The sequence below is a fragment of the Scyliorhinus canicula genome, chromosome 4 (assembly GCF_902713615.1).
Source record: "Scyliorhinus canicula chromosome 4, sScyCan1.1, whole genome shotgun sequence".
NCBI lineage: Eukaryota > Metazoa > Chordata > Chondrichthyes > Carcharhiniformes > Scyliorhinidae > Scyliorhinus > Scyliorhinus canicula.
The window spans coordinates 232,021,724-232,043,175 of NC_052149.1; the positions used below are offsets into that span (position 1 = coordinate 232,021,724).

The window sequence follows — 21,452 nt, forward strand, 5'->3', positions numbered from 1 at the left end:
GCTAATACTATGGGGGGTTAGGGGGTCAAATCCCACAATAGCAACTGGAGCAAAGCTCATCTCGGTAATCAAGATGTGGAGATGCCGGCGTTGGACTGGGGTGAGCACAGTAAGAACTCTTACAACACCAGGTTAGAGTCCAACAGGTTTGTTTTGAATCACTCACTTTCGGAGCACTGGATTCACCTGAGGAAGGAGCAGTGCTCCCAAAGCTAGTGATTCAAAACAAACCTGTTGGACTTTAACCTGGTGTTGTAAGACTTCATCTCGATAATGGTGAGCGTGAAACAATCATTGAAACTTGTCTGGTCCACTCATGTCCTTCAGCAAAGGAAATCTGCCTTCCTAACCCAGTCTGGCCCACGTGTGACTCCAGACCCACGACAGTGTGTTTGACTGTAAATTGCCCTCCAAATCGGTTGAACAAGCCCCCACTCAAGGGCAATTAGAGATGGTCAACAAACGCTGACCTTGCCAGTAACACCACATCCCATCAAAGAAGAAAAAAAACATGAGATGTAACTTTAAACGCTGCCCGAAAGGATGGCGGAAATCAATTTAATGGGAATTGGAACTTTGAGAGCAGAAGGAATCCATTCAGCCCATCATACATGTGCTGACTATTTATCCATTAATCAGTCTCTTTACAATGTAATTATTTTCTCCGACAAGCATTTAGATAATTCTCTTTTTAAAAGTTAGCATTTAATCTGCTTCCGTCACCAGGCCATAACAATGCCACACATTTATATATTGTCTACGTCCTGACATAGCCAAGTGTAAGTGACTGACGGTGAAGGGCATAAAATCAGCTCCACCCAGAAATAGAGCAAAGCATCATGAGATATGCCACCTACCAGGCTCTGGGGGGGATGTTGTGCTGTATTATTCTGTGTGATTCTGTGTGATTCTGTATTATTCTGTATGATTCTGTAGGGCTCCAGGTAACAATCTTTGCCTTCACTCTGCAGGTTTCCATCGCAGCCTAAGCGTGAGTGAGCAGGAAGCAAAGGACGCACGAATTCAGAGCCAGAGGATCGCTGCCCAGTTGACCACTCCGCCAAGCGCCAACTCCAAGGGGGTACTGCTCTTCAACAAGCGCAAGAAGAGAGTCAATGCGTTCACCTTAACGAGCTACGGTCAGCAGGGCCCGTGCTCTGGATTGAGGGTCAGTGGGCCTGTTGATGGGGAGGGCAGGGCTCCTGGGGACCGTCTAGCTGGGACACCAAGCGAAGAGCCACGAGGCTCGGCAAACTCTTCGTCTTCATCCGAGGAGGCCAGCATCCCGTACTTTGAGCAGAGGATCAAGCGGGACAACATGGAGCCGACATTAACCATTGGAAACCATGAGAACCCGGGAGCCCTGGAAGATGGGTCAGAAGAGGCGGAGGACTGTGCGTCTGAGGATGTGCGGGAGGAGCAATGGAGCGAAGGGGCAGCAGGGGAGCATGGAGGTGAGACAGAAGCAGTGGGAGGACGCAAGGTTCTACAAGGAGTGATGAATGCGACAGAGAAACATCTGCAGGAAACCAATGACCTGGTGAAACCAGCCAGAACAACAATGGAAGTCCACCTGAAGTGTTCTCAACCTCTATGTGACACAAACAACAAGGTCCACATGGATCTACCAAGGGAGGTCAATAATCAAACTGATGGAGATAAAATCAGAGGGAGTCTGGGGGTGTATGTACCTGAGGAAAAACAGGCATTGGTGGCGAATAGAACACCCAAACCATTTTTCTCCGAGAGTGTCTCTCGAAAATCCAACAAGCTACTAATTGAATCTCCCGAGAACTCTCCTAATTCTCTGGTTTTCTCCCATCCTCCCCCAGTATCCCGAATGACATCTCCACCATTGTGTGCCACCTCTAATCCATCGGCTGCTGGGCAAGCGGCCAGGCCTCCAGTGATGTGGTCCAATAAGACTGGCATCCTGGAGGAATCAAGGATGCACAGAGCTGGGAGGAAGCCGATGTTCACCTTCCATGAGAAGCCAAAGATAGCACCCAACCCCGAGCTCCTCTCACTGGTACAAGGGATAGATGTTAAAAAGAAGAGTGGCCAAGGGGAGGCGCTAACTGAGGAGGACTACCTGGGTCTGGGGGCTGAGGCTGCCACCTTTATCCAGCAGAAGACCGCACCCCCTGTTGCCCCCAAGCCCGTGGTTTCCAGCCAAGCTGACCCCCCAGTTCCAGAGTGGGCATCTTGCTTGAAGCCTCCAGAATTGAGGGCGCCCCGCAGGTCGGGTGCTACGCAGACACTAGCAGAGGTCAAAGGGAAAGGGGCGGAGCTGTTTGCCCGTCGTCAGTCGCGAATGGAGAGGTACACCATTGAATCATCGCCAGCCAAAGAGAACCAACCCCGACCCCCCTCCCCTACCATGTCCTTGCCGCCATCTTGGAAGTGGGGGGATGAGCGACGTAGCCCACCGGCATTCAACCACAGGGGTCTTCACCTTGGCTCCAGAACGCCGCCGTCAGCCTTCACCCATGTCGACAAGGTGAACAGTCACCCCCGGGCTCCGTCAGACTCAGCGCGGCACCAGCCTCACCAGCTGAGCTCCTCGCTATTCATCATCTCGCCAGACAAGAGCCCGCTGACCTCTCTGCCCAGGGGCGCACCCTCACCACCCAGACTCATTATCCCCGGCACCCCGCCCTACGTCAGGCAGACCTCGGCGCCTCCCCCCTTCTGCCCTCCGACGTCCGCCAAGCCGCCAGTGGTACCACCGCCCCCCTCTGGCCTCAACGGATTTGCTAACCACAGCCCCGGCCTGGATCCTGGAGCTCCGAGATTGCAGCCTGCCCCGGCCTCGACCAGCAGCTCACCATTGCCCAGATCCAGGGACGCCACGCAGGCTCCGAGACCTTCCTTCTCCGCACGGAAAGCAGGACTCGAAGCTCAGGTGTGGAAGCCTTTTGGTCTGTTTTTCTAAAAGAAAATGGGACAACGGGAATTCTGGAAAAACGCGTTTTGGGAAAAACTCCTGCTCGTAAAATTAACTCTCTCACCGCGCATATCTTAGAAGCTCAGTTATCAATCGGAAGGAGTCTTCCTGTCAAATATAACTGCTAGAACAGGATTGATGGGCTGAATGGCGTGTTCCTGTGCTATAAGATGTTACTTATTGTATTCCCAGTTATTTTTTTTCCCTTTTTTATTTAACTCGCCAAATGCACCTTCTTTCTACCCCAAGCTCCAGGACGATCCTCTCCTGACACAACAAAGATCCCACCTCTCCCCCTCAATCACACCATCTTCCGGTTGGAATGTCCAACCAAATCCTCTCAGCTCCAGTTGGCTGAGATCAGGCCTTGGCCCAGTAGGTGGCACTGTCACCTCTGAGACAGAAGGTTCTGGTTCAAATCCCACTCCAGGCAACTGAGCACAAAACACAGGCTGCCACCCACCTAGTACAGCACTGAGGGACACCCACACTGTCAGAGGGTCAGTACTGAGGGAGTGCCGCACTGTCAGAGGGTCAGTACTGAGGGAGTGCTGCACTGTCAGAGGGGCAGTACTGAGGGAGTGCTGCACTGTCAGAGGGTCAGTACTGAGGGACTGCCGCATTGTCAGAGGGTCAGTACTGAGGGAGTGCCGCACTGTCAGAGGGTCAGTACTGAGGGAGTGCCGCACTGTCAGAGGGTCAGTACTGAGGGAGTGCTGCACTGTCAGAGGGTCAGTACTGAGGGAGTGCTGCACTGTCAGAGGGTCAGTACTGAGGGAGTGCTGCAATGTCAGAGGATCAGTACTGAGGGAGTGCTGCACTGTCAGAGGGTCAGTACCGAGAGAGTGCCGCACTGTCAGAGGGTCAGTACTGAGGGAGTGCTGCACTGTCAGAGGGTCAGTACTGAGGGAGTGCTGCACTGTCAGAGGGTCAGTACTGAGAGAGTGCTGCACTGTCAGAGGGTCAGTACTGAGGGAATGCTGCACTGTCAGAGGGGCAGTACTGAGGGAGTGCTGCACTGTCAGAGGGTCAGTACTGAGGGAGTGCTGCACTGTCAGAGGGTTAGTACTGAGGGAGTGCTGCACTGTCAGAGGATCAGTACTGAGGGAGTGCTGCACTGTCAGAGGGTCAGTCCTGAGGAAGTGCTGCACTGTCAGAGGGTCAGTACTTGGGAAATGCTGCACTGTCAGAGGGCCAGTACCGAAGGAGCGGCGCAATGTCAGATGGTTAGTACTGAGGGAGTGCTGCACTGTCAGAGGGTCAGTCCTGAGGAAGTGCTGCACTGTCAGAGGGGCAGTACCGAAGGAGCGGCGCAATGTCAGAGGGTTAGTACTGAGGGAGTGCCGCACTGTCAGAGGGTCAGTACTGAGGGAGTGCTGCACTATTGGGGGAAGGGCCACCACCTCCTCTCTCTCTCTCCCTTTCTTTCCCTCTCCTCCATAAATCTACAACACGATTTTCCCCTCCTCTGAACTCCAGGTGCTGTCTTCCTGTCGCTTAATAATTTTGCTGCCTTTCTTATTTAATATTTTCCTCAATGCTCATTTTGGAACATCTCATTCTATTTTAGCAAGTTTTCAATCGGGATGCGTTAATGTAACTGGATTTTCTGCACCACTTGTTGCCGAATATTTCCCTGTCTAACTCTGGATGATCCGTTGAGGCAGATGTTACCACAGTGAGTGTGGATCCTCGAGTCCGACAGGTCCAATTAAAGAAACAACACCAGGCATCTTCTGTAGTTCAACTGGTTAAGCCGCCTGGTCCTGGGGCAAGTGTCCTCACGGGAGTTTCTATCTCCCTACCAACCCCCATCCCTCACCCTAAGCTGTCCACCCTGTTTTAAGCCCTGCCTTGTGGGGGGGGGGGGGGGGGGGGGGGGGAATTGGGGAGTGAGAGGAGGTTGGGCGGGGTGGAAGGAGGGGAGGTGGGCTGTCCATTTCAGACCAGCCTGCAGCCCAGTTCGCTTATCAGCCATCAGAGTGCAGCAGAAGCAAGAATCACGCTGAGAGGTTCCAAAGGAAGTCTCTACTTTCCCCCTCAGCCCTGATCCTCCGTCCTGATCTTCCCCTCACCAGCCTCACATTTGAAGATCAGCGGAAAGCACTCGAGAGATTCAGGAACTTGTAGATCTGTCCCCAAATCGGCTGCAACTGGGATGTGAACAAGGACATTTCTCCTCAACTGATTGATCTGGGAGTTGACTGGACTAACGTTCTTCGTGTTTCCTCTCTCTCGCTCTTTCTTCCTCCGTAATTTATTGCCAAAGATAATGAAGATTTGTATGCTTCACTCTCCTCTCGTTTCTCCTGCGGCCTGTTGAGATCTGTTTTATTAACGCTTGGATTGTGTCCTGCACTTTAATAAAGCTCCTTTTATTCCCCCTTTCTGAACACTCTCTCTCTCTCTCACACACTCTCTCTCTCTCCCTCTTTCTCTCCCTCTCTTTCTCTGTGTCATTTGTGCAATGGTTTGGTTTTTTTTTTACTGGCTTTGACAGGCCACCCGATGGAGGGGTTCCACATTTTAAGTCAGCTCTTGGGTCAGCCAAGGCCCTCATTAATGAGCTAGCCCTGAGTTCAGGCCGCAATCCTAGGACCATGCCTTGCTCGAGCCACCGGAATGGCATCCAGGAGGAGCGGGGGGGGATGGGGGGGGGGGGGGGGGAAATTCATTTCATGTGGAGAGACTAGAGGCCCTCCTGAGAACAGAGAAGGTTAAAGATAGAGTGAATAAGGAAAAGCTGTTTCGGATTTAAGGTCATTGGTGCAGGGTGCAGAGGAGGAGATGAGGAAAAACCTTTTTTCCTCAATGGAGTTTCCATGATCTGGAACGTTCTACTTGAAAGGCCAGGGGATTCAATTTTAACTCTGAAAGGGCTTAGAACTGAGCAAGCCAGCAGAAAAGTGTGAGGTGGTTCACTTTGGAAGGAGTAACAGGAATGCAGAGTACTGGGCTAATGGCAAGATTCTTGGTAGTGTAGATGAACAGAGAGATCTCGGCATCCAGGTACATAAATCCCTGAAAGTTGCCACCCAGGTTAATAGGCCTGTTAAGAAGGCATATGGTGTGCTAGCCTTTATCAGTAGGGGATTGAGTTTCGGAGCCACGAGGTCATGCTGCAGCTGTACATAACTCTGGTGCGGCCGCACCTGGAGTACTGCGTGCATTTTTGGTCACCACATTATAGGAAGGATGTGGAAGCTTTGGAAAGGGTTCAGAGGAGATTTACTAGGATGTTGCCTGGTATGGAGGGAAGGTCTTACGAGGAAAGGCTCAGGGACTTGAGGTTGTTTTCGTTAGAGAGGAGAAGGCTGAGAGGTGACTTAATAGAGACATATAAGATAGTCAGAGGATTAGATAGGGTGGACAGTGAGAGTCTTTTTCCTCAGATGGTGATGACCAACACGGGGGGACATAGCTTTAAATTGAGGGGTGGTAGATATAGGACAGATGTCAGAGGCAGTTTCTTTACTCAAAGAGTAGTAGGGGTATGGAACGCCCTGCCTGTAACAGTAGTAGACTCGCCAAATTTAAGGGCATTTAAGTGGTCACTGGATAGACATATGGATGAAAATGGAATAGTGTAGGTCAGATAGGCTTCAGATGGTTTCACGGGTCGGCGCAACATCGAGGGCCGAAGGGCCCGTACTGCGCTGTAATGTTCTATGTTCTAATGGAACAGGGATTTACTGCAAGGCCTGGGCGTGGAGAGGATGTTTCCACTTGTAAGAAAATTTAGAACCAGAGGACACCATCTCAGACTAAAGGGACGATCCTTTGAAACAGAGATGAGGAGGAATTTCTTCAGCCAGAGGGTGGTGACTCTGTGGAACTCTTTGCTGCAGAAGGCTGTGGAGGCCAATTCACTGAGTGTCTTTAAGACAGAGATAGATAGGTTCTTGATTAATTAGGGGATCAGTAGTTATGGGGAGAAGGCAGAAAAATGGGGATGAGAATAATATCGGCCATGATTGAATGGTGGAGCAGACTTGATGAGCAGAGTGGCTCAATCTGCTCCTTTGTCTAATGGTCTCATGTACAATACTCTGCCCACAGCAGTAACTCTCCGCAATCCAATCCCCATTGGTTCAGCCAACAGCTCCAGGCCCTGCTCGGGCCGGCTTTTATGTGTAAGTCCAACAAGCTCCAGCTGGCTGGCCTCCGCCCCCTATCTTCGAAGATCATACTGCACGAGTCCCACCGGGGGGAGGGGGGGGGGGGGGGGGGGGGGGGGGGGGGATTGACAGTGGTTTCCTCATGGGGGTTATGACAAAAGTGAATTGGATAAATACTTGAAAAGGAAAACTTTACAGGCAGTGGGGAAAGGGCAAGGGAATTGGACCAAGTGCATCGCTCTTTCAAAGAGCCAGCACAAGCGAAGGGGGCCGAATGGCCTCCTCCTGCACTGCAGTGATTGTAAGAAGTTAGGTGTGGGACTGAAGTTTTCGCCCCATGAAGTGAGCTCCTGAATTCAGTCAAGTTCGGACACAGTGGAGACCCAGCCAGCAGGAGCTGTAAGAGCTCAAGGACAAATAGTCCAGTTTGTCTGAGGCTCTACCTGCTCATAGCCTCCCGTTCGGACCTTCACTGGGGAGGGGGAAAGGTCAGAACTCAGCCGTGCAGCTAACATAACAGGCCTGGCCGAAGCCCCCCAGAATAGCGGGGCTGCGGGGTTGCCCCCCGTTGCCGCAGCAACAAGAGATGCAGTCCAGGGTGGCCACCGGGGTGTGTGGGTGCAGTAACCAAAACATCCCTGTCGCCATTTGTGAGAAATCAGATTCACTGTTGAATTCTCACTGGCATCACTGAATAATCTGAATACATGCTTAGTCACCGGTGTATCTTATATTGAGCAGAATAAGCGAAAAAAGGACGTGGAAACCGAAACCATTGCAGCACGCAGCAGCCTCTGAATCTCTCTCAACACGCTCGGCGAATCCCACAATTTTCACCCACTGAGTGTCTTTTGGCTGGTTCAGAGAATATTGCTTCAGTCGTAAAAAGGTTTCAGAGGTTTGATCCTGAGATTGAATGAAGCAGATTGTTGTAGACCTTGTTAATCTGGTTCGCAAAACATTTGCTCGATAATTCCCAACAACAAGGAACGGCACAGCGCAGGAACAGGCCCTTCGGCCTCCCAAGCTTGTACCGGTCATGATACCAACCTTGGCCAAAACCCTAAAGAACCAAGAACAATCTGAAGAACAAGGCCACATGCTCCTGGGAAAATTAGGCTTAAAGGACTTCGGGAAGCAGGGAAAAGAGGGTCACAGGTGTTGTTACCTGCGCAAGTTAGTGCGACCCTAATAAGGCTAAACCAAAATTTAGGGATAATTTTGAAAGAGGCTGAATTAAAAAGCAGAGAAGTTATGTTAAGGTTATATAGAATGTTGGTCAGCCAACACTTTCAAATACTGTGAACAGTTCTGGTTTCCATTTGAATCAGAATGGGACAGGCACCGGGAGAGGTGAAACATGCACTTGCTGGAAGGATACCAGCCATTATACCAAGCAGGGAAGATTAAACAGGCTGAAGATTAGAGAAGGGTTTAGTAGTGAGATGGACACCTTTCCATTTGTGCCAGACTCCAAAACGGAAGGTCCTGAGTGCAGGAGACTCGCCAGGATATCAACAAGGAGGCACCTCTTTATTCAGAGAGTGTTGAGAATGTGGAACTTGCTACCACGGGGTAGCTGAGGTAAATATATAAATAGATTTCAGGGGAAGTTGGATAAACAATGAGGAACATAAGTTGATGTTGATATGATTAAATGACGTAGGTGGGAGGAGCTTGTGTGAAGCATAAATATCAGCATAGACATGATTGCCCATGGCCTGATTCTGTGTATCTTACAGCACGGGTTAGATACAGAGTAAAGCTCCCTCTACACTATCCCCAACAAACACTCCCAGGACAGGTACAGCACGGGGTTAGATACAGAGTAAAGCTCCCTCTACACTGTCCCTATCAAACACTCCCAGGACATGTACAGCACGGGGTTAGATACAGAGTAAAGCTCCCTCTACACTGTCCCCATCAAACACTCCCAGGACAGGTACAGCACGGGGTTAGATACAGAGTAAAGCTCCCTCTATACTGTCCCCATCAACACTCCCAGGACAGGTACAGCAGCGGGGTTAGATACAGAGTAAAGCTCCCTCTACACTGTCCCCATCAAACACTCCCAGGACAGGTACAGCACGGGGTGAGATACAGAGTAAAGCTCCCTCTACACTGTCCCCATATACATTCCAGGATAGGTACTGCACGGCTTTAGATACAGAGTAAAGCTCCCTCTACACTGTCCCATCAAACACTCCCAGGACAGGTACAGCACGGGGTAGGTACAGAGTAAAGCTCCCTCTACACTGTCCCCATCAAACCACTCCCAGACAGGTACAGCACAGGGGTTAGACACAGAGTAAAGCTCCCACTACACTGTCCCCATCAAACACTCCCAGGACAGGTAAGCACGGGGTTATACAAGTAAATCTCACGCTACACTGTCCCCATCAAACACTCCCAGGACAGGTACAAGCACGGGTTAGATCAGAGCTAAAGCTCCCTCTACACTGTCCCCATTGAACACTCCCAGGACAGGTACAGCACGGGGATTAGGTACAGAGTAAAAGCTCCCTCTACACTGTCCCCATCAAACACTCCCAGGACAGGTACAGCACGGGGTTAGGTACAGAGTAAAGCTCCCTCTACACTGTCCCCATCAAACATTCCCAGGACAGGTACAGCACAGGGTTAGACACAGAGTAAAGCTCCCACTACACTGTCCCCATCAAACACTCCCAGGACAGGTACAGCATGGGGTTAGATACAGAGTAAATCTCCCACTACACTGTCCCCATCAAACACTCCCAGGACAGGTACAGCACGGGGTTAGATTCAGAGCAAAGCTCCCTCTACACTGTCCCCATTGAACACTCCCAGGACAGGTACAACACGGGTTTAACTACAGAGTAACGATCCTTCTACACTGTCCCCATCAAACACTCCCAGGACAGGTACAGCACGGGGTTAGATACAGAGTAAAGCTCCCTCTGCACTGTCTCCATCAAACACTCCCAGGACAAGTACAGCATGGGTTTAGATACAGAGTAAAGCTCCCTCTACACTGTCCCCATCAAACACTCCCAGGACAGGTACAGCACGGGGTCAGATACAGAGTAAAGCTCCCTCTACACTGTCCCCATCTAACTCTCCCAGGACAGGTAAAGCACAGGGTTAGATACAGAGTTAATCTCCCTCTCAATTGCCCCCATCAAACACTCCCAGGCTATGGTTTTATTTTTCACAATGTGAACCTGATTTGGAGCATGTATCCCACTTCACCTCCAGCTTCTATAGCCATTTCCAGAGGACAACCTGATCCATATTGTCCATGATCGGGTCGGGTTCCAAACTTAGCCATTAGTGTTTAACACCAAGCAACCTTAGTTGGAATATCAGCTTTGCCTTATGGTCTGTGCTGCGTCTCTGTGCCACCCCTGTATTTATTTGACCCAAGTGGGTCAGTCTAGTGTTTAACCCCCCCCCCCCACACACAGTGAAAAAAGTTTGGCAGTCCAAAGTGATTCAGGGGAGGGAGGCAGGGATTCCAGGTACACAGATCATTGAGATGTCCTGGATAGGTACAGAAAATAATTAGAAAGGCAAAGAGGGGGCGGGATTCTGTGATCCTGAGGTTAAGTGTTGACGACGTTGGAAACGCCGTTGCGTATCCCGACGGCGTCAACACGGCCTCAGGATCAGCAATTCTGGCCCTTACAGGGGCCAGCACGGCACTGGAGCGGTTCCACTGTTGTGAACTGAGCGCCGTGGGATCCGGGCCTGTGGAGCGGCTTCCTGCAACGTGCCGGCCCCAACGCAACATGGTCGCAGGGCCGCAGGAGCCGGCGCAGAAGAAAGGATGCCCCCAGCCAGAGAGGCCGGCCTGTCGATCGGTGGACCCCGATCGCGGGCCAGGCCACATCGGAGCCCCCCCCCCCGGGGTCAGACCCCCCCCCCCCCCCCCCCCTCCCCCACAGGCCGCCTTTGGACTCTGCAACGCCGAGGTCCCGCCTGCTCAGAGCAGGTATGAACGGCGTCGTCGGGACTCGGGTCTTTTACGACGGCCGCTCGGCCCATCCCGGGCCGAGAATAGGCGTAGGGGCCGCGTAGAGAGGCCCCCAACCGGCGCCGCGCCAACCACGCTGCCGCCAATGACTCCGCTCTGCGGAGAATCGCGTTGGGGCGGCGTGGCACGATTCCCGCTGGTCGCGGGGATTCTCCGGCCCGGCCCCGGGCTGAGAGAATCCCGTTCAGGATGTTGGCCTTTATATCTCGGGTACCAATCATACAAACCCCTGGTTAGACCGAGCGTCACTGTGTGCGGTTCAGGACCCCACCGCACCCAGGGAAAGATATATTGGTCTTGGAAGGATTCACCTGGAGCAAGGGTCAAATTACGAGGAGAGATTAAACAGACTAATATTATATTCACTGGGATTTAGATAGTTAAATGGTGATTTGATTGAGGATTTCAGAATATTACCTTAGAGGTTTGATAAAGAGAAGTTGGGCTGGATTCTCCACCACGGGGTGATCCGTTTTGCCGGCAGCCCGGGGGGGGGGTTCCTGACAGCGTGTGGCTACCCCCCAATGGGAAACCCCATTGACCAGCCGGCGAAATGGAGAATCCCAGCTGCGTGCTGAACCAGAAATCTGGCACGGCGGGACGGAGAAACCTGCCCATTGGGGCCGAGAACTAAGGGGGAAAAGTCTAAAAGAAAAAAAGTCACTTTTACAGGGTGTGGGCTTCGCTGGCTAGAACAGTATTTGCTGCCCATCCCTAATTGTCCTTCAGAAGGTGGTGGTGAGCTGCCTTCTTGAACCGCTGCAGTCCATATGGTGTAGGTACACCCGCAGTGCTGTTAGGGAGGGAGTGCCAGGATTTTGCCCCCCCAGCGACAGTGAAGGTACGGCCGATATATTTCCAAGTCAGGGTGGTGAGTGACTTGGAGGGGAACCTCCAGGTGGTGGGGTTCCCAGGTATCTGCTGTCCTCGTCATTCTGGACAGTAATGGTTGTGGGTTTGGAATGTGATTCCTCTGGAGTCTTGGTGAGTTCCTGCAGTGCATCTTGTGGATGGTACACACGGCTGCCACTGTTCATCGGTGGTGGAGGGAATGAAAGTTTGTGGATGGGGTTCAAACCAAGTGGGCTGCTTTGCCCTGGATGGTGTCCAGTGTTGTTGGGGCTGCACTCATCCAGGCAAGTGGAGAGTATTCCATAACACTCCTGACTTGTGCCTTGTAGATGGTGGGCAAGCCTTGTTGAGTGAGGAACTCCGTTATTCAGCACAGGGTTCCTAGCCTCTGACCTGCTCTCGCAGCCACAGTATTTATATGGCTCGTCCAACTCAATTTCTGGCCAGTGGTAACCTCCCACGACGTTGACATTGGGGGATTCAGTGATGGTAATGCCGTTGGATGTCGAGAGGAGATGGTCGGACTCTCTCCTTTCAGGAGTGGAGTTAGGAAACATTTCGACAAAAGAAGGCTGATTGAAGTTTGGAATTCCCTTTGGTGCGCAGCATTTGATCCTGGGTCAAGGGTTGATTTTAAAACTTGAGATCGATAGATGTTATGGGATACGGGGAATGGGGTTAGGTCGCAGATCAGTTGTGCTCTCATTGAATGGTAGACCAGCCTCGAAGGGCTGAATGGCCTCCTTCTGTGTCTATGTTCCTCAGACAGTGAAGACAAAAGGGGGATTTGATGGCGGATCGGGAGTGGTAGAAGGGTTGGTAACCAAAGGACACTGAGGTCACGTACAAAGCAAACCATGAGAGGCATGAGCTGGTTGGGTAGGGGGGGGGGGGGGGGGGGGGGTTGCGGGGCGTGGGTGGAGATCAATATGATCTGAAATATTCCTCCTGAAAGGGTGATGGAAGCAGATTTAACAATGCAAGCATTGAATTAGGAGCAGGATTAGGCCACAGCCCCTCGAGCCTGCTCCGCCATTCAACAAGATTGTGACTATCAGATTATAGCCTCAATTCCACATTCCCATCTACCCCCGACACTCTTTGATTTCCCTGTTAGCCGAGAATCTATGGGCGCGATTCTCCGCTGCCCATGACGGGTCGGAGAATAGCGGGAGGGCCTTCCCGACAATTTTCACGGCCTCCCGCTATTCTTCCCCCCCACCCCCCCCCCCCCCCCCCTCCGGCCGCCCCCCGACACGGATCGCTGCTCGCCGTTTTGTACGGCGAACAGCAATTCTCCGCAGGCCGATGGGCCGAATACCGCGGAGTTTACGACCGTTTTCACGGCCGCGATCACACCTGCTTTCAGCGTTCGTGAAAACGGCTGCAAAGTGCCCGTCCCGGACAACCATGGCACCGATTGGCACGGTCGCACCACGTCCGTGCCAAGGGTGGCATGGGCCTGCGATCGGTGGGCACCGATTGCGGGCAGCGGGTCCAATACCCGCGCACTATTTGTTCTTCCGCCGCCCCGCAGGATCAGTCCGCGGGGCGGCTGAGGGGCATGACGGCCCACGCATGCGCGGGTTTGACGCGTCTGCGTGATGACGTCATCCGCGCATGCGCGGGTTGGAGCCGTCCAACCCGCGCATGCGCGGCTGACATCATCGTTCACGTCAGCTGGTGTGACGTTTGGCGCGCGGACTTAGCGACGGTCGCTAAGCCCGCGATGCCGTGCTTCATGGGGCCCCGCTGCTAGCCCCGCCCAGGGGGGAGAATCGGGTCCTGGGAGGGGGCGCGGAGGCTGCCGTGAAACATGGCCAGTTTCACGGCAGCCTTTACGACTCGCCGCATTTGTGGAGAATCGCGCCCTATGTACCTCGATCTGAAGAATATTCCTTGACTCTGCCTCCGCTGCTTTCCAGCGAAGAGAATTCCAAAGACTCCCGATCCTCTGAGAGAAGAAAAGTTCTCCTCACCTCCGTCTTTAATGGTAAACCTCCTATTTTTAAACCCTGCCTCTGACCCAGTTCCGGGTTCGAGTCCCACCCCAAGACTTGATGACCAAGGAAGATGCGATCAGAATGCGGTCAAACAACTCCTTCCCAACACATCAATGGCTGGCGGTAAGAGCAGGACAGACTCCTGGTCAAGCCCCTGGCGACAGACTAGCCACCTGTTCCGGGAATCAGTAGCTATGGAAACAGATAAAATTGTACCAGTAGATGGGGGAAGCGATTTGGAGTTATTTTTCAACTTTGTTTCCTAGTTCTAGCCTCCCCCCACCCTTTCAGCATCTATCCTCTCAAGTCGCCAGGACCTTATATGTTTCAATAAGATCAGCTGATATTCTTCGAAATGTCATTGACTACAATCCCAGCCTGAACAACCTTTCCTCCTAAAATAACCCCCTCATCCTAGATACCAGTCAAGAGAACCTTCCTTCAACTGCTTCGAATGCATTTATAGCCTTTCTTAAATAGGAGACCTTAATCATACACGTGCTCCAAATGTGCTCTCACTAATGCCCTGTACAGCTGTAGCAACACATCCCTGCTTTTAGATTCCATTTCCCTCACAATAAATAACAACATTCCATTTGCCTCCCTCATCACTTGCTGCACGGACTTTAATTGGGGAGCTCTTTCAAGGAACGGGCACGAACACGTGGGCAGGAGGGGCAGCCTCCACGCTGCCTTATTCTGTTCTCTGATTTAACCTACTTCTCCCAAAAGCCTCCGCCATTCATTCATTGTTCACAGTCCTATTCCTGACCTCTGCACCTCTGAGAGATTGCACCAAGTGGGGAGTAATATCGAAAAGGAGAAAAGGCGGGATGGAAAGTTTGACGGACTGTTGAAAGGTCTGCTGACCCCCCCCCCCAGTTGGGAATTTCCGGTCTCAGGGTGGGTGAGACTGGGTACCCCCACCAATGGTTTCCATTACCGAGCCTTTTTTTTTTAACGTCCAGATTTTATTAATTGAATTTAAATTCCGCCAGTTACCAGGAACATTAGCCGGGGAGCCTAGATTGTTAATCCAGTCACCAGAGCTCTGCACCGCCCTCTCCCCACTAATTTATTTTAATTGCTTCAAACACAAATCATTCGATAATTGCCCCCTCCTAGCCTTGGACCAAATTATTCATTACTCAGGCTCAGTCAAGTCCCATCACAGAGATTTGAGCACAACATTCCGTCCGACACGCCTTACAAAAGCAAAGTCCTGCAGACGCTGGAAGTCTGAAGTAAAACAGAAAATGCCGCAAATATTCATCGGTGGAGAAACGTGACCCCCTTCTCCTTTCCCCACCGACACTCCTGATCGGCTGGGTTATTTGCAGCATTTTCTGCTTTTATTCAGGGCCGACATTGCTGCCGCGGTACTGAGGGAGAGCTGCATGGTCGGGGCCGGGGGGGGGGGGGGGGGGTACTGTCCTTCAGTACCCCCCATGGGGGCAGCACATGGTTAGCACAGTTGCTTCACAGCGCCAGGGTCCGATGTTCGATTCCCGGCTGGGTCACTGTCTGTGCAGAGTCTGCACTTTCTCCCCGTGTCTGCGTGGGTTTCCTCCAGGTGCTCCGGTTTCCCCCCACAGTCCAAAGGTGTGCAAGTTGGCTGGATTGGCCGTGATTAATTGCCCCTTAGTGTCGAAAAAAGATTAGGTGGGGTTACAGGGACAGGGTGGAGGTGAGGGTGTGGGGTGAAGGTGTGGGCTTAGGTAGGGTGCTCTTTCCAAAGGGCCGGTGTAGACTCAACTGACCAAATGGCCTCCTTCTGCACTGTAAATGCTATGATTCTAACCCAGTCCCGTCTTCACCCCAGGTTTACGTAAAAAATCCCAAGACTACTAGTTCATGGAGGAGCATAGGGTGTTCTCCCCACTGCCATGGGTCAGTAATTACCTGTCAAAGTTCATTTCTGATCTCTGTGGGATCTTGCTGTGCACATGTCGACTGGTGTGTTACCTGCAATAAAGTGTGCAACCGCACTTCAGAGGTACTTCACTTCTACAAGTGAGGCGGCCACTTTGCAAGGTTCCACCATCAGAAAGTGGGAAGGAAAGGCCTGTGATATGATGTTGGTTAAGGGGTAGATGCGGGCCAGAACGTGGGGTATAACACCCCCTCGTCTTCTTGGAAGAGGAAGACCTGTGGGACTATTTACTCCTACCTTGAGTGAGCAACTTGGGCCTCAACTTAATGGTTCGCCCAGTAGGTGGCGCCCCCAACATTTTGACACTGAAGTGATAGCCTAGATTACAGCTCCAGATCGACAGCAAGAGTGAGCAAATTTGATCTTTTATATATATATAATCTTTCTTCTCTTTATTATTGCATGGGGTGTGGTCACTACTCGCAAGGTTGCAGTTGTTACCCATCCTTAATTTCCCTTGAACAGAGTGGCTTGCTGGGCCATTTCAGAGGGAAACTCAGCTCATTGCTGTGGGTTTGGAGTCACGTGTAGGCCAGACCGGGTAAGGATAGGCATATTTCCTCCCCTAAAGGATATATATATAATATATAAACATCCTGGAGGTTACTATTGGCCAGGAACTGAACTGGACTAGCCAGATTAATACTGTGGCTACCAGAACAGGCAGCACGGTAGCACCGTGGTTAGCACAGTTGCTTCACAGCTCCAGGGTCCCAGGTTCAATTCCCGGCTGGGTCACTGTCTGTGCGGAGTCTGCAAGTCCTCCCCGTGTCGGCGTGGGTTTCCTCCGGGTGCTCCGGTTTCCTCCTAACAGTCCAAAGATGTGCGGGTTAGGTGGATTGGCCGCGCTAAATTGCCCTTACTGTCCAAAAGGGTTAAGTGGGGGTTACTGGGTTACGGGGATAGGGTGGGTATGTGGGCTTGAGTAGGCTGCTCTTTGTAAGGGCCGGTGAAGACCTGGATGGGCCAGGTGGCCTCCTTCTGCACTGTAAATTCTATGAAAACTTGGAATTCTGCCGTGAGTAACTCACACCCTGACCCCCCCCCCCCCCCCCCCCCCCCCCCCAACCCAGTCACCACGTACAAGGCACATGTCAGGAGTGTGATGGAATCCTCTCCACTTGTCTGGATGAGAGCAGCTTTATAATAATAATCTTTATTGTCACAAGTAGGCTTACATTAACATTGGAACAACACTCAAGAAGCTCAACACCACCCAGGACAGAGCAGCCCCGCTTGATTGCTCCCCCTTCCACAAACATTCAAACCCCCCACCACCGACGAACAGTGGCAGCCGTGTGTACCCTCTGCAGGATGCAATGCAGGAACTCACTAAGGTTCCTGGGGCAGCACCTTCCAAACTCACGACCACTCCCATCCAGAAGGACAAGGGCAGCAGAGACATGGAAACACCGCCACCTGGACATTCCCCTCCAAACCACGCTCCACCCTGAGTTGGAAATATATCGGCCGTTCCTTCACTGGTTCAAAATCCTGGAATTCCCTCCCTAACAGCACTGTGGGTGTACCTACACCTCAGGGACTGCAGCTGCTCAAGAAGGCAGCTCACCTCCACCTTCTGAAGGGCAACTAGGAACGGGCAATAAATGCTGGCCTAACCAGCGACGTCCACATCCCATAAATGAATAAGAACGTATATAAATAACGTATAGGTAACATATATCCATACCAGGAAAATGATGCAAATCGTTTGCCATCAGCAGAAGGATCAATCTGCAGAGGGCCGCACACAGAGTATCATTTAGAGTTTTGATCTGCAACAGAACAACAAAAACTTGCACATTTATAATGCCGTTATTGCTGCAAACTCATCCCAAGGTGTTTCACAGGAGTGCTATCACTTATATTTGGACACTGAGAAACAGGGGATGTATGAGGACAGATAATGAAAAGTGTGGTCAAAGAGGTTGGTTTGAAAGAGACAGGCGGATAGAAGGTGATAAGGTTTAGGGAGGGGATTCCATGGTGGAGCGACTGTAATTGGGGATACTCCAAAGATCACAATTAGGATAGTGTTGAGTGTCAGAGAGTTATGTACAATCGTAGGAGGAGCAGGATTAGACCACTTGGTCCCTCAGGCCTGCTCCACCATTCAATAAGATCATGGCTGATTGGATTACTCCACATTCCCGCCTCCCTCCAATAACCTTTCACCATTAGAATATAAGACATAGGAGCAGAAATAGGCCATTCGGCCCATCGAGTCAGATCCGCCATTCAATCATGACTGATATGTTTCTCATCCCCATTCTCCTACCATGTCCCCGTAACCCTTGATCCTCTTTCCTATTACCACCATTGTCAAGAATTGTGGGACTGGAGGAGATCACAGAGATTGGGAGGGTCAAGGTCAAGGTTGGGGGGGGGGGGGGGGGGGAGGTGTGGAGTTTGAAAACAAGGAAGAGAATGGTGAGGCTGGGGGATGATGAGAATTTACAAATCGAGGCATTGCTGGACGTGAAGCTGATGCTGGTCAGCGGGCACGAGCGGGTGAAGGGACTGTGATGCGAGTCAGGGCTGTCTGTGTGGAGGTTTGCGCATTCTCCCCGTTGCTGCGTGGGTCCCTCCAGCGGATTGGCCATGGTAGGTTGCCCCTTGGTGTCTAAAAAAGGTTGGGTGGGGTTGCGGGGATGGGGCGGAGGCCTGGGCCTGGGTGGAGTGCTCTTTAGGAGGGTCGGTAAGGACCTGATGGGCTGAATGGCCCCCTTCTGCACTGTAGGGATTCTGTGAGGACATGGGCAGCAGAATTCTGGCTGAGCTGAGGTTTAAGAGTGAATGAAGAAGGCGAGAGACGTGACGATGAGGTAGACCTGGGTGACATCAGTAACCCTGTGTTTTCAGATGGTGCTGACAAGGATCCGCAAGTGGATGAGAAAGGGATTAATAATTACAGAGGGACACTAAAGAAGAGGCAAAAAAAGCTCCGACACAGATGACCACAGAATCGCAGAATATTTGCAGTGCAGAAGATGGCCATTTGTTCCATCCAGTCTGTACTGGCTCTCTGAAAGAGCGTTCTACCCAGTCCCTGCCTTATCCCAGTAGCCTTACACATTCTCTCATCCCGGAGAGCAATCTGATTCCCTTTTGAATACCTCGATCGAAAGTGGAGTTGAAACCCAAGGTCAGCCCGGATTGTATTGACTGGGAGAACAGGCTCGATGGGCTGAAGGGTCTACTCCTGCTTCTATTTCTTATGTCCTTACGAGAATGGGGAAAATGTTGAACTCGCCTGTCCCCCTGGCTTGGATGGAGGTGCCCCGTCAGGTAGCTCCCGGGCAATCTGACTGGCCAGGGGCTCTGTAGGTCCAGCAGCAACAGTGGCCAAGGGCTGGAACCACAAGTATACCCTCAGATTCTGTGTCCCGGCGGCCTGGGGCGGGTGTCTCATGGTGGGGAGTGGAAGGAAGGCCCGGTGGGGTGTGGAGAGACAGTGGCAGGTCGCTTGATGGAGAGGCTGGAAGTGGGGAGGGAGCAGGTTCAGGGGTCAATGGGGGTGGGGTGAGGTCACCTGTTGTGGAAAGTGTTGTGTTATGTTTCTTCATGTAGCATAAGCTGCTTCCTTGATGTATGCTCTGAGAAAGGAAGGTTCAGACTTGGAGATAGGTTTAACACATTTATTGAACAGTTAACAATTCTCCTACTTGAGTTTGACTCTCCTGCTAATCTTACTATAGTAACTCAGTCTAACTAACCAGTCTGCTCTAAGCCATGCGGTGGGTGTGATGCTTCTGATCTGTCCCTGTCTCTCTGAGTGTCACCTGTGGAAAGAGAAAGTCCTTTTATATGGGTTGCCCCCTTGTGGTAGTGTCACCTCCGGGTGTCTTGACTGCCCATTGGTCGTGTCCTATTCTATGTGTTCGTCAGCTGTATGTCTGCATGTCATGACATCTCCGGTGCTCCCTCTAGTGGTTACTTAGTCTTAGTGCATTTACATTGATCCCTTGTGTATTTACAGTGATGCATGTCACCACAGAAAGGGGGCACCTTGGAGGGGGGAGTAATGCAATATTCCCCGCTCTTCCCCCCCCCCACATCCCCCCCCCCCCCCCCACACCCCGGCCCCCCACCACCTAACTCATTCCCCCTGCCTCAGGATTGACCACTTGACCAAGAATTGACCACTTATGGGCCTAGACCCCATCCACCTCTGGTAAAATTATGGACAGGTCAGTGAGTGGGCAGGAGGGCAGCAGATAGGCAATAGACACCGGCCCACCCAGCCTGACAACACACCGGCAGCTGAGCATAAAATTCAGCCCGTGGAATGCTTGAGAGATGGGTAAAGTAAACTCGAATAAACAGAAGAAGGATTAGAAGATTGCGCTGGCAGCATTAGACAAAGCAGAATGGGGCTGGATTCTGCGCCCCGCCGCTCCACATTTCTGTTTCACCTCGGCCGACGGGATGCTCCGTTACGCCAGCCGGTCAATGGGGTTTCCCAGTGTGGGGCGGCCCCACACCGTCGAGAAAACCCTGGGCTGCCGGCAAAACTGGGCATCCCGCCGGAGGAGAATCCAGCCCATTGCATAAGGCCCACTTGTACAGGATCAATTGGGACGCACGGCCTCTTTGATAGAATTCTAAATAACTTTTCTGCTTCATGGGGAATATCACAGAGTTTACAGTAAGAATCCTGCAGAGGGCGGCAGAGACCCATGTTACATTCCTACAACCTCCACAGTTTAACACTGCAATTGTGAATCATGATAACGCCAGCACTGCTGCTATACTGTAATACACTGGGCTCAGAGATATTCCCACTCCAGGCTCACTCCAGAGAAACAGTCACAAAATTCAGGGCGGTATTACAGGCCGGTATATATATATTGTGTTGCCCTATTATGTATTCTCATGTATTTTCTTGAATTCTGTTCAATTCCCTTTTCTTCCCATGTACTGAATGATCTGTTGAGCTGCTCGCAGAGAAATACTTTTCACTGTACCTCGGTACACGTGACAATAAACAAATCCAATCCAATCCAATCCAGCGCTGCCGTGGGGGAGTGCCACACTGTCAGAGGGTCAGTACTGAGGGAGCGCTGCACTGTCAGAGGGTCAGTACTGAGGGAGTGCTGCACTGTCAGAGGGTCAGTACTGAGGGAGTGCCGCACTGTCAGAGGGTCAGTACTGAGGGAGTGCTGCACTGTCAGAGAATCAGTACTGAGGGAGCGCTGCACTGTCAGAGGGTCAGTACTGAGGGAGAGCTGCACTGTCAGAGGGTCAGTACTGAGGGAGTGCTGCACTGTCAGAGGGTCAGTACTGAGGGAGTGCCGCACTGTCAGAGGGTCAGTACTGAGGGAGTGCTGCACTGTCAGAGGGTCAGTACTGAGGGAGTGCCGCACTGTCAGAGAGTCAGTACTGAGGGAGGGCTGCACTGTTGGAGGGTCAGTACTGAGGGAGTGCTGCACCGTCAGAGGGTCAGTGCTGAGGGAGTGCTGCACTGTCAGAGGGTCAGTACTGAGGGAGTGCTGCACTGTCAGAGGGTCAGTACTGAGGGAGTGCTGCACTGTCAGGGGGTCAGTACTGAGGGAGTGCTGCACTGTCAGAGGGTCAGTACTGA

General features: G+C 51.9%; 1 protein-coding gene across 5 annotated transcripts in view; it reads left to right on the plus strand.

Moving 5' to 3' along the window:
- The window catches only part of LOC119965447 (synaptopodin), a 128,538-nt gene that overhangs the window by 104,943 nt on the left and 2,143 nt on the right, over positions 1–21,452 (plus strand). For 4 of the 5 annotated variants that reach the window (XM_038796237.1, XM_038796236.1, XM_038796239.1 and 1 more), the window contains one exon: positions 972–2,905. In XM_038796237.1, coding sequence (XP_038652165.1) covers positions 972–2,905 — 1,934 coding nt within the window. Of the gene's footprint in view, positions 1–971; positions 2,906–21,452 lie in introns of those variants that run through there. The other variant, XR_005460515.1, reaches the window with a different exon arrangement.